The 12,832-nt window shown below is 31.9% G+C and overlaps 1 protein-coding gene across 12 annotated transcripts in view; it reads left to right on the forward strand.

Moving 5' to 3' along the window:
• Nek1 (NIMA related kinase 1) overlaps positions 1-12,832 on the forward strand; it is a 175,592-nt gene that overhangs the window by 28,055 nt on the left and 134,705 nt on the right. For all 12 annotated transcript variants that reach the window (XR_009227055.1, XM_046447807.1, XM_046447809.2 and 9 more), the window contains 2 exons: positions 1,435-1,495; positions 4,783-4,934. Coding sequence is in view for 11 of the 12 variants with exons in the window: in XM_046447807.1 (XP_046303763.1) it covers positions 1,435-1,495; positions 4,783-4,934 (213 nt within the window). In the remaining variant the exon portion in view is untranslated. The remainder of the gene's footprint in view (positions 1-1,434; positions 1,496-4,782; positions 4,935-12,832) is intronic.

Below are 12,832 nucleotides of genomic sequence, written 5' to 3' on the forward strand. Positions count from 1 at the left end.
ACACATCATAATCCCCTGGAGGGGTTTTCCAGGTTCACCCACCACAATCTCTGTTGCAGTAATTCTGAGGTAAAGCTTGAGAATTTGTATAACTAATAGTCCCGATAATACTAATTCTGTTGGTTTGAGACCTATAGGTGATCTTTTTTTTCTTTTTTTATTAATATTTATTTTTTAGTTGAAGTTGGACACACAATACCTTTATTTATTTTTATGTAGTGTGAAGATCGAACTCAGGCCACATACATGCTAGGTGAGCGCTCTACCACTGAGCCACAACCCCACAACCCCAGCCCCCTATAGGTGATCTTTAATGGGAAAGAAAACCATCTTAGGTTATGGTTTTCTGCCAGTTGCAGTCTGGTCCATTGTAGCTAAAGATTATTCTTTCCACTAGGCCTTACTTCTCTTGGAAAAAGAGAAAATTCATTTGTCTTTCCTGTCTTTATCCAGTTTAAACAAACAAACAAACAAAAAAATGCAAGCTTATGAAGCTAAATCTTTGTTGGTTTCATAATTTTACACTTTAAAAAATTTGGAGTAGGGAGAGAAAATTCCTTTCAGGAAATGTAAGTGATTTTTGCTTCTGAAAATGTTTGCACATGATGAGGAACAAGTAATGAAATGTTTAAAGTAAGGATAAAAAGAGACACTTATGAAATTATGTAAGAGTAGGGCTGGGGTTGTGGTTCAGTGGTAGAGTACTTGCCTAGCATGTGTGAGGCACTAGGTTCAATCAGCACCACATAAATATAAATAAATAAAATAAAGGCAGTGTGTCTATCTACAACTAAAAAAAAATATTTTGAAAAACATTATGTAAGAATGTATATCCAGTAACATTCACAATTTTTGTGTGTGAACTCATTGAATATGCTGAAATGATTCTGAGTATCTTTAGATAACACATGACTCTTGAAGCATTTTGAAGTAAATGATGGATATGAATGCATATAGACATAGAGATTATTCCAGATAGGTAATTTTGTTTAAGTATTTGCATATGAAGCAAGTAAGTGGTAAATGGCTGTCTAGGTTGTACATTAGATTAGTTTGAGAAGAAACCTCGTCTGGAGAAGTAATAAAAATAAGTTGGTAAGATTGAGGGAGTTGGAGCTGGGGTTGTGGCTCAGTAGTAGAGCGCTTGCCTAGCATATACGAAGCGCTGGGTTTGATCCTCAGCACCACATAAAAAATAAATAAATAAAATAAAGGTATTATGTCCAACTACAACTAAAAAAAATAAAAATAAAAAGATTGAGGGAGTTAGCTTGAGACTTTTTTGAATGGATTATTTGGTTTTAATTTGAACAGCTCTTTTGGCAGCATATGACTGAAAAAAGAAAAAGTGTATTGTGATGCATGGGTAGGGTCTTTTGGTTTTGGAAATTTAAAATCTTTTTAACTTTTTTTTTTTTCCTTTCTTAATCTAAGCTTATTGCAGAAGAATTTTGTCTAAAAACATTTTCAAAGTTTGGAGCACAGCCTATAACAGGTAAATGAGCTTTTCATCTGTTTGTGACAATCAAGCCTAATTATATTAGAAATGTATGTAGACATATAGATGAAAAAGAAAGAATAAATTGGGATGATTGTAGGCTAAATTTAAGCTAGAAGAAATATGCCTTAAAATTGCCTACAATATATGGCACTGTACAATACTTTTTGATAAATTAATTAAAAATTTGTTTCTTATCTGTCTTATTTAAATGAAACCTGGCTTGAAGGCTGGGGCTGTGGCTTAGTGGAAGAACACTTGCCTAGCATGTGTGAGGCTCTGGGTTCAATTCTCAGCACCACATTACAAATAAATAAAATAAAGGACCATCAACAACTAAAAAATGTTTAAAAATTAAACCTAGCTTGCAATTTTATATATTTGTCAAATGCTCTGCTAAGAACATTGTTATAGAATGTTATAGACTATCCAGTATAGTTATAAATCTTTGTGTAAGTTATTTTTCTTTAAATACTTCATATTCTAAAATTTTCTTAAATTATATGAATTTATTAAGCATAGGTTTTCTTTTAAGTGTGACTACTGGCAATAAATTTGTAGAATTGCCTATGTGGTTATTAACTATACCTATACCTATACCTATATAAATGCATGGATATACATAAACATACACACATATACTCACACACACACATTTGTGTGAGAAGGAAACTATTTTTTCCTGCATAGAATCAGAGTAGATTTCTAAAATCATTGAAAGGTGTGATTTCTAAAATCATTGAAAGGTTATGTAAGGTTTGAGGAATATATTTTTTTGAGTTTGGATAGATTAATACATATAAGTATCATAACATGAGTCCATATAGAATGGAAATGGCATGGCAGTTCTCAGGAAGACCAGCTATATATATATATATATTTTTTTTTTAAATGTGGTACTGGAGATAACGTGGCCTCATGCATGCTAGGCAAGTGTCCTGCCCCTCACCTATATCCCCAAGTCCACTTAGCTCCTTTTAATGACCCTTAAACTCATTCTCTCATTGTATAATGTGTAGGTCCCTAAGAAATAACTCACTCCACACAGAATTTCACAAGTGACTAAGAATAACAGAATTGGCATGATCTCTCCTAGCAGTCAAGCTTCATAAGTCAAATCTTAATCAAAAAGCTCATTGTCAAAAGCTGAAAACATCAGTCAAGACATTCTTTCCATGTGGATAAATCTATGTAGGAATTCGAAAGAGAAAGTCATTTGTTTTAAGAGCATTTGAAAGAAGGAATTGTTCAATAGTATGGGGCTAAAATAAGGTGGTATTGCTAGTGGGTTTATAAATATTTTTATGGACTCCAGCCTCTACATTGTTTCTTGCTAGAGGCAACCTTGACACTAAACCTGAGAAGTACTCAAAAATCAGATAAATATTTCTCCCTCTTCTCTGGAATGGGGTTGGGAACTATTCATATCTGTATCTTGGGAATCATCATTTTTATGCATTTGTGCCTACAGTCACTTTTCTGGCACACACATTTTTGTGGTTATTTTAGTATAATTAGCCAAGTTACAGTATTGTGACTTTGTATATCTGTGTTCTAATTCATTCGTAGGTTGAATCTCTTAATTTGATCATGTGGTTGAATTTCTCACACTTACTAGTTTCCAGGTCAGTGTATGTAAATATATATTTAGAAAACCTTACCCCATCACACTGTGTAACACATCATCAACATAAATTATTTCTGAGTCTCTAACATGCCAACCAAATTGCTAACATTTTTTTGTTTTTAAAAGAGTTTACTAAATTATATGGATATGTATTCATTATTAAAATGTTAAAGAGAAAAAATACACCAATTTTAACACACACTGTTATTTATTTTTCTGTGATGACATATTCATAATGACTTTGAATTAGGATTATGTTATAAACAAAGTTTTGTTTATTTTAATTCACATTATTATGATGAACACTTTCTATTGCAATTACATTTTCTTTGAAGATCTGAGTTTAATGGTAGTATTTTATTGTAAACTACCAGTTAAATTTTTTTCTCCTTTCACCTCCTAAAAAGGAAGAATACTTGTTGGAAAAGATTGATTTAAATTGATTTAGCACATGATAAAATTCTGAGCTAGAGAGTGGGCTGGAAAAGGAAGAAAGAAAGCAAGCTCCTACTCAGGCTGTGGGGGAGTTTGAGCACAGAGGTACCTTGGCACATGTGGAAAATAGAAGAGGAAAGAGGGTTTGGGTAAGGGTGATGTAGCTCATACTCTTTGAATTCATTTAATATCCTTGAGAGATGTGAATAAATAGTAGAATTTCCTTTGAATTTCTTTACTTTTCTTCAACTTATTGTTCTTAGACGGAATCTCATCTTGGCTTCAATGAGGATTAAATATATAATGCTGTAAGGTTTATTCTCTTGCATACATTTTTATGTTTCTCTAATTATTTCTTTAAAATCAGTTTATAAATAGTGGTTGTGATATAGATTTGTCCTCCAGAAAGTTTGGCTAATTTATTTATTTTTTACCAACAATGTATAAAGATACCTATCTTGTGGTGCCTTAAGCTAATGAATGTTTTAAGGTGTTTGTTCTTCTAGGTGTAAACATTATTCAGACCATATATGGAGGGGGGAAACTTGCTCATAGTGATGGAATTAATGTTTACCAGTTGCTCTTGAATTTTATGATTTGATTTTTTAATATAATTTTTTTTTTGAGGGACTGGGAGGTGATACTCTCCCCACTGAGCTACATCTCTAACTCTTTTTATCTTTTTTTATTTTGAGACAAGATCTCATGAAATTGCCCAGGCTAGTTTTGAATTTCGATTCACCTGCCTTAGTAGCTGAGTAGCTGGAATTCTAGGAATATATCACTTTGCTTGGCTTTAAAGTAATTTATAAAAAAAAAAAAATTAAAATTTGTTTTGAGCAGTTTTATTGATGTAGAATTCATATACCATAAACTTTACCCATTTAGAATTTACAATTTATTGGGCTTTCTTTCTTTTCTTTTTTTTTTTTTTTTTTTTAATGTATTCACAGATACGTACAACCCTCCTACCCCCAGTCAATTTTAGGGTGTTTTTTTTTTTTTTATATGAGGAATTTCAGCATCTTAGGGGAGTTTGGCGCTTTGCTTCTTTCCAAAGATGGATTTAGTGTAAAATAGTTGTCATTGATGTATGCTCAGGAATAAATAAGGTATTTTATAGAAAGTTTCAAATGCTGTAATTGAGAAAGTGAAAAAGTGCCATCTTGAAGAATTTTAATTAAAAATTTAATATAAAAATTCTTTATGTCTTTTTATGTAGCTAAAAGGCCAACTTCAGGACAAAGCTTGGTTTCTGTTATGCCTGCTCAGAAAATCACAAAGCCTGCTGCTAAATATGGAATACCTTTAACATATAAGAAACATGGAGATAAAAAATTACTTGAAAAGAAACCACTTCAAAAATATAAACAGGTATGATCATGGTACAAACTCTGATTAGCAACAAATCAGTTTGGTCTTATAGTAGCTCAATTGAGTTATCTTGATATTCATGGGATTGTTTTTATTAATTATCAAGGAACATTACTGTTCTCCACTGTACTAGACTTCTAATACTAAGAAGTCTTACCAGAAGTCTTGCAGAAACTTTTAATAGACATAATAAGAAACTAGTTTGTGCAGTACAAATAAAGTGATGTTATAAATGTAATCACTTTTGAATGACTTGAATTGAACAATTTGGTTTGTACATGATAGAAGTAAATATCTGTGATATACTTGATAAACATCTGGGGAAATGTTGTAAATGATTACTCACAAATTAAATCATAGAGGTGGAAGGAATATAGTCATACAGTCTACTCTATCATATTTCAGATGAAAACATTTAAGTTACATGCGCAAGAACCCAGTGTCAGTTGTAGAAAATTTAATGTTTTTTACATGTCAGTATTGTGTGCTGTGATATATGGGACCTGTTTGGGATTACATATACATACACACACCTATCTGTATATATTTCTATGAACAAGTTAAACTTCATAGTCAGAATAATCCATCACTTTGGTAAAAATCTGTCACAAAATAATTCCAAATGATTACTATAAATGAGTCTTCAAATAAGTTATATAAGTCAGCATGGAGTCAGGAGACAAAAATTACACAGTGATTTGAACAGAGAAAATTAAAATATTTATTAACTATTTTTAGGGAAGTAATTTTTAAAGGGATAACTTTTTTCTGTGGTTGCATTACATATTGTTGAAATGAAATAATTTACATTGGTTGTATTCTTACAAATGTCCTTTTAAAAAAATTCAGGTCCTGGATCCTAAATTCCTTGGAATATGTTTTTCTAAATAGAGTTCAGTAAAATGTATGTTCAAAGTAAATTTATTTCATGGTTAATTTTTGAGATATATAGTTTTTACAATTGAAATCCATCTTAAGATTTGGAATATACTCATGTATAATATCTGCCCTCCCAGGGAAGAAAACTACTATTGGTGAGGGCCAGAGAATGCAGGTATATTTATCTGATGCCATTATCAATGAGGAATACATACTTTGTTGGACTCTAGAAATAGAGTTATCTTATCTCTAGATGGCCGTGTATTAGTCTGAGAGAACTTAGAGATTAGAATCTTGGTGAGATGAACTAATGATATAATAGAAGGTTCATCACCTTTGAGCAGTATTGTAGTCAAATATATAATTTCTGGAGCTGGGGTTATAGTTCAGCGGTAGAGCGCTTGCCTCGCACATGTGAGGGCACTGGGTTCCATCCTCAGCCACATAAAAATAAATAAAAAATAAAGTAAAGATATTTTGTCCTTCTTAAAAATAGACATATAATTGTTTTTGTCATGTATCTTTTAGAATCATATAATGTTATTTTTCTTATTGTTTCCCTCATTTTCAATTAATATTTATTTATTATACAAGAACAGCATGCTATGGAATTTTGAGATTCCATTTCCTAATGTTCTGCATAATTGATGCTATCTATCAAATATTCTGAATAATAGACAAGTGATTCAGATGATAGTTACAAATGTTTGGGCTTCAGGAGAAGTCAAGCTTTTTTAGGAAGATAAGCATTATTTTCTTAACCCTGACCATTGAAAACTAAATAGTATTAGTACTTGGAATATTGTATAGCTTATGTTAAGAACACTTAAAACTAAATTTCTTTGCACAATAATGTGAATGTACTTAATTCCACAGTATTGAATCTTAAAAATAGTTAGAATGGTAAGTGTGGTTATATATTTACCACAATGAAAAAATAGAAAAAAATAAAGGAAAATAAACAGAGAAAAAAAACTAGAAAACATAACAAATAAATGTATGAAGAAAATTTCAAATATCCTAACAATTAAAAGAATTAAACAGGATTGGGGGGAACAGTTAGCAAATTTCTAAAGTATTTTAAGTATGATTCTTAAGGCGTTTTTTCTTGATTGTTAACAGGATTTGTATTTGTTTAGAAGACTTCTTTTTCCCCCAGCAATTACAAAATATCTTTTAAATTTAGATTTACAAGACTTGCTGGAATTTTTAAATTTTTAGGTTGGAAATAAGAAATTTATAAGGAAAACCATAACCACTTAATCAAAATATGTGTTTTGTTGCATTACTCAGCATTTCATCAAAATATTTGAGTATCAGAAGACTTTCTTTGCTTTAGTTCCTATAATCACAGCTTGTTTTTTAATTAACAGCTAAAACAAGAGTGGTTATTAAGCCACCAGAGGGAGCTCCATGAACACATTTCAGTACTTTGGTTCTGATTTTTAAGTGTAGATGTTTTATGTTATTATATTTTTTCTTCAGTGTATAAATAGTGTTCTGAAAATACCTACATGATCTCAGAGGAACAGTGTGGCATTTTTATTTTCAGATTACTTGAATGTTTTATATGTAAAAAAGATGAAAATGTCTACCTTCATGTAACTTACCCAAGATTCTCTTAGGTATCTTAGGTAAGCCTTTTCTTCTAGTCCCATACTAGTATAAAATCTAGTCATTTATACCAAATTGCTGTATTATTCAAATTCATAGTTTTTTCTCAGCAAAAGAAACAATAAGAGAGGTAAATAGGGAGCCTACACCCTGGGAACAAATCTTTACTCCTCACACTTCAGATAGAGCCCTAATATCCAGAGTATACAAAGAACTCAAAAAATTAGACAATAAGAGAACAAACAACCCAATCAACAAATGGGCCAAGGACCTGAACAGACACTTCTCAGAGGAGGACATACAGTCAATCAACAAGTACATGAAAAAATGCTCAACATCTCTAGCTGTCAGAGAAATGCAAATCAAAACCACCCTAAGATACCATCTCACTCCAGTAAGATTGGCAGCCATTAGGAAGTCAAACAACAACAAGTGCTGGCGAGGATGTGGGGAAAAGGGTACACTTGTACATTGCTGGTGGGACTGCAGATTGGTGCAGCCAATTTGGAAAGCAGTATGGAGATTTCTTGGAAAGCTGGGAATGGAGCCACCATTTGACCCAGCTATTCCCCTTCTCGGTCTATTCCCTAAAGACCTAAAAAGAGCATGCTACAGGGACACTGCTACATCGATGTTCATAGCAGCACAGTTCACAATAGCAAGACTGTGGAACCAACCTAGATGCCCTTCAATAGATGAATGGATAAAAAAAATGTGGCATTTATACACAATGGAGTATTACTCTGCATTAAAAAATGACAAAATCATAGAATTTACAGGGAAATGGATGGCATTAGAGCAGATTATGCTAAGTGAAGCTAGCCAATCCCTAAAAAACAAATGCCAAATGTCTTCTTTGATATAAGGAGAGTAACTAAGAACAGAGTAGGGACGAAGAGCAGGAGAAGAAGATTAACATTTAACAGGGATGAGAGGTGGGAGGGAAAGGGACAGAGAAGGGAAATTGCACGGTAATGGAAGGAGACCCTCAGGGTTATACAGTGGAGGGGGTAGAGAGAGAGGAGGGGAGGGGAGGGGAGAGGTGGGGAGGGGGGAGGGTGGAGGATGGGAAAGACAGCAGAGCACAACAGACACTAGTATGGCAATTTGTAAATCAATGGATGTGTAACTGATGTGATTCTGCAATCTGTGTATGGGGTGAAGGTGGGAGTTCATAACCCACTTGAATCAAAGTGTGGAATATGATATGTCAAGAAATTTGTAATGTTTTGAACAACCCACAATAAAAAATTAAAAAAAAAAAACAACAAAAAAACACAAATTCATACTTTTTAATTATTTGGTTAAATATTGTATCTGTGATTCACAAATATACTGGTGCTAAATTGGCTACATGAAGTAACCTTTAGAACTTGTCAAAATATATAATATAGAGCTCTGAGTCCAAAAATTATGACTCAGAAACTCTTAGAAATCATGTATTTTTTATTGTGTTGTTTGTTGATTTGTTTTTTTTTTTTTTTTTTGTGTGTGTGTGTGTGTGTGTGTGCTCATGCACACGTGCATGCCCAGTATGTAAACCCAAGGGCACTCTACCACTGAGCTATATCCCCAGACCATTTTATTTTATTTGTTTTATAACAGAGTCTTGCCAAGTTACCCAGGCAACTTTTAATCCTTTGAACTTTTAATCCTCTTTCATCAGCCTCCCAAGTTATTTATTGGATTACAGTGTATCCAGCAGATATGTATTTTTAAAAAAGAGATTTATTGAGATATATTTCACATACTGTATAATTCACCCACTAACAGTTTGCAGTTAAATGATTTGTGGCATATTCCCAGATTTAGGTAGCCATTTTCCCAATTTTAGCACATACCAATCTCCTCCCCAAAGAAATCCTCCCATTAGCAGTTACTAATGGGAGAAGGACTCCTGCCACAACCCTAGGCAATCACTAATCTATTTTCTGTCTCTACATATTTGCTTATTCTGATTCTTCCATATAAATGAAATAGTATAATAGGTGGTCTTTTATGCTGGCTTCTCTTAGTCAGCATAGTATTTATAGGTTCATCCATGTTTTAGCATGTGTCACTGTTTTATTTCTTTTTGCCAAATAATAATGTTCATTTGCGTGGAATACTTATACTATATATTTTCTTTCTACAGAAGATGATTATGTAAGAGTTTTTGGAGTTTATAGAATAAATATGTGTATCTACTTTGTGTACAACAAGAGACTTGAAAAATTGTGTTCTATATATGTACTATGAATTGAAATGCATCCTACTACATATATAACAAATTAGAATAAGTAAATAAATTTAAAATAAAAAATAAAAGGAAAAGAAATAAACCTATACAAAATATAATATTTCAAAGCATTTGCTGACACTTAAGTGTTTTAAGGTCAAAGCATTTGCTCACACTTAAGTGTTTTAAGGTAATGAGTACAGTGTGCAGTGCCACAGTTGTGGCCAGTGATGCTTTATAATTATTTGTGTTTACCTAAATCTGAAATTTACCAAAATCAAGATTATCAGTTATATATTGTTTTTAAAAGACAACCAAATTGTTTTTGAGTATTCATATCAACAAAGGAAGAAAATCAGAAAACCGTGGAAGTTGAAAACCATGATTATTATTGGAACCTAATAGCATTTCTAACATTGAAAATCAACTTTAGTGCTCTGATTATGGCATTGTTTTATATATATATTATATATATATATGTATATATATATATATATATATATATGTGTGTGTGTGTGTGTGTGTGTGTGTGTTTAACAAAGTTCCTGGGTAACACTTGTCACCATTTTACTACCCTCCTACCTTTGATGCTGGGGTTTGAACACAGGGTCTCACATATGCTAGGCCAACACACTACCACTGATCTATACTCCTACTCCCCGTATCCACTAATTTAAATTCTTTATACATAGAACATGCCTGAAAATGTTAACTGAGTCTTTAAAATATTATGAAGAGCATTATCTACAATTTTTATTTCTTGTGTTTCAAAAATAGTATCTCCAGAGGTCTCTCATAACTATTTTAAAACTGGGGGTTGCTATCCACTAATTGTGACAAAATCATTTTAGTGAATAAAGTATAGTGACTTTTTATGAAACTTTGGACTATGTGTATACATGTGCATACACTCCTTCTCTAGGTTCAGGTGGGAACATATTTCTTACTGTGGGTTGCTTTTAGAAAAAGTTTGAAAGCCACTATTCTTTAAATCTTTGAGCATGCGTTTAATCAATTCTAGTGTCTTTTTCTGGTTTAAGTGGTAAGGTACATGGTTAGTTTTAAATGGAAGTTGAATTGAAATAACTAGTCAAAATTGGAGGTTAGGAGTTAGGGACTAGTAATACAGTGAGTGTGTGTGATATGATGGTTCTGGTGACTCACTGCTTGGATTATTTTGTCAGGAAGTCATGAGAGTGGAATCAAGTTTTAAACTTGGTACTATTTATCACATTTTAGCTTTGAGGCAAAATATTGTAACAGTAAAATAGATTGGTTTATGGTGGTCATTTAGTAAAAATGCCAAAGCATATTAGAATCATTCTCTTTTTATAAGTTTATGAACCAACTAGATGGTGTTATATATTTTATTATTTTCTTATAAATAAATAATACTGGACTCATTAAATAATATATTCATTTGAAGCCAAATAATTTCATTTCATAAAAGGGAAATACAGTCAACCCTTGGTATATCTTCTGAGGATTGGTTTCAAGACTCCCTGCACATACCCAAATCCACACATGTTTAAGTCCTTCTTGAATGTAAAATGACATAGTGTTAGTTTATAACATCTATACATTCTTCCATGTATTTTTAATTATTTCTAGATTACTTATAATACCTAATACAATGCAAGTGCTGATGTAAATAGTTGTATACTGTATTGTTTAGGGAATAATAACAAGAAAAAACAGTCTGGACATGATCAGTATAAATACATTGAAAAAATATTTTGTATATATAAATGTGCAGATATGGAACCCACAAATGTAGAAGATGCACTATGTACCATTTACATTATCTATCATGCTTTCCTTTTGAACAGAAACTTTAAATATCTTTTTGAATTTTTTTCACTAGGAGGAAACTTTTGTGCCTTTGTAGGATTTTGTTTAGTTTTTTCGTATAAGGAATTGAACTCAGGGTGCTTTACCACTGAGTCATGTCCCCAGCCCTTTTTATTTTTTATTTTGAGACCGGGTCTCGCTAAGTTGCTTAGGGCCTCACTTAGTTGCTGAGGCTGGCTTCAAATTTGTGATCCTAAGGCAGGAGGCTGCCTTAGCCTCCCACGCTGCCAGGATTACAGGTATACGTCACCACACCTGGCTCTAGTTATTCTTTATATATTTTGAGCAATATAATTTAACAGCTATAGTTTCAAAATTAACCTTATTAATTTTTTTTAAAGAGAGAGAATTTTTTAATTTATTTTTTAGTTTTCAGTGGACACAACATCTTTGTTTTATTTTTATGTGGTGCTGAGGATCGAATCTAGGGCCCCGCACATGCCAGGCGAGCGTGCTACCGCTTGAGCTACATCCCCAGCCCAACCTTATTAATTTTTAATATATAGGTGTCATTTTTATTTTGTAAGGGTCTGAATTGCTTTTCAGATTTTTACTACCTACCTATGTTGGTCATTCTACAAAATTTAGAAAACTCAAACAATGAATAGTATTTAAAATTACTTTTTCATAACATTGACATTTGCTAAAATGTAGTTGCTATTGAAACAGAGTTGTTACTGCATGATTTAATCAAATGCTGAATTGTTTGAATAATAATATAAATGACCATGAAGAATTTTTTATACAAAGTAATTTTTTAAAGTAGCATCTGGGTGCTGGGGTCAAGTGCAGTAGTAGAGAACTTGCCTAGCATGTGTTTAAGCACTGTGTTCAATTCTCATCACCACATATAAAAATAAATATTTATTGAAAACTAAAAATATACATATGAATAGCATAAAAATATATATGAATATCATCTGCTTTCCTTTGTACTGAAACCCAACACAGACAAAAAATTATATACAGTATTCTTCTAAAATATTATTTATTCTATAGCTGAGAAATGTAAGATGGATGTATGATAACTTAAATTTTTTTGTAAATAACTTTTATTTTATTTGGTATGTAGAGAATTATATTTTGAATTTTTGGAAAAATGGATTATGCATTAATCTAATCTAATGCATTAATCTAATGATTTAACCTTGATCACAAAATTGGGTAGTTAACAGAATAAAAAGAAAAGAAAATCATAGGTCTATTATACTTCTGAGCACACATTAAAAAATCCTAAAAAAGAATTTAAAATGACAACTAAAATCAAGCAAATTATCCAGAGAATAATGATTATAAAGTAGGACTTATTTCAGAAATACAAGAATGGATCAACAGT

The sequence above is a fragment of the Marmota monax genome, unplaced genomic scaffold, assembly GCF_021218885.2.
Source record: "Marmota monax isolate L192 unplaced genomic scaffold, Marmota_monax_Labrador192_F-V1.1 WCK01_AAM20220418_F8-fsc00040, whole genome shotgun sequence".
Classification (NCBI taxonomy): Eukaryota; Metazoa; Chordata; class Mammalia; order Rodentia; family Sciuridae; genus Marmota; species Marmota monax.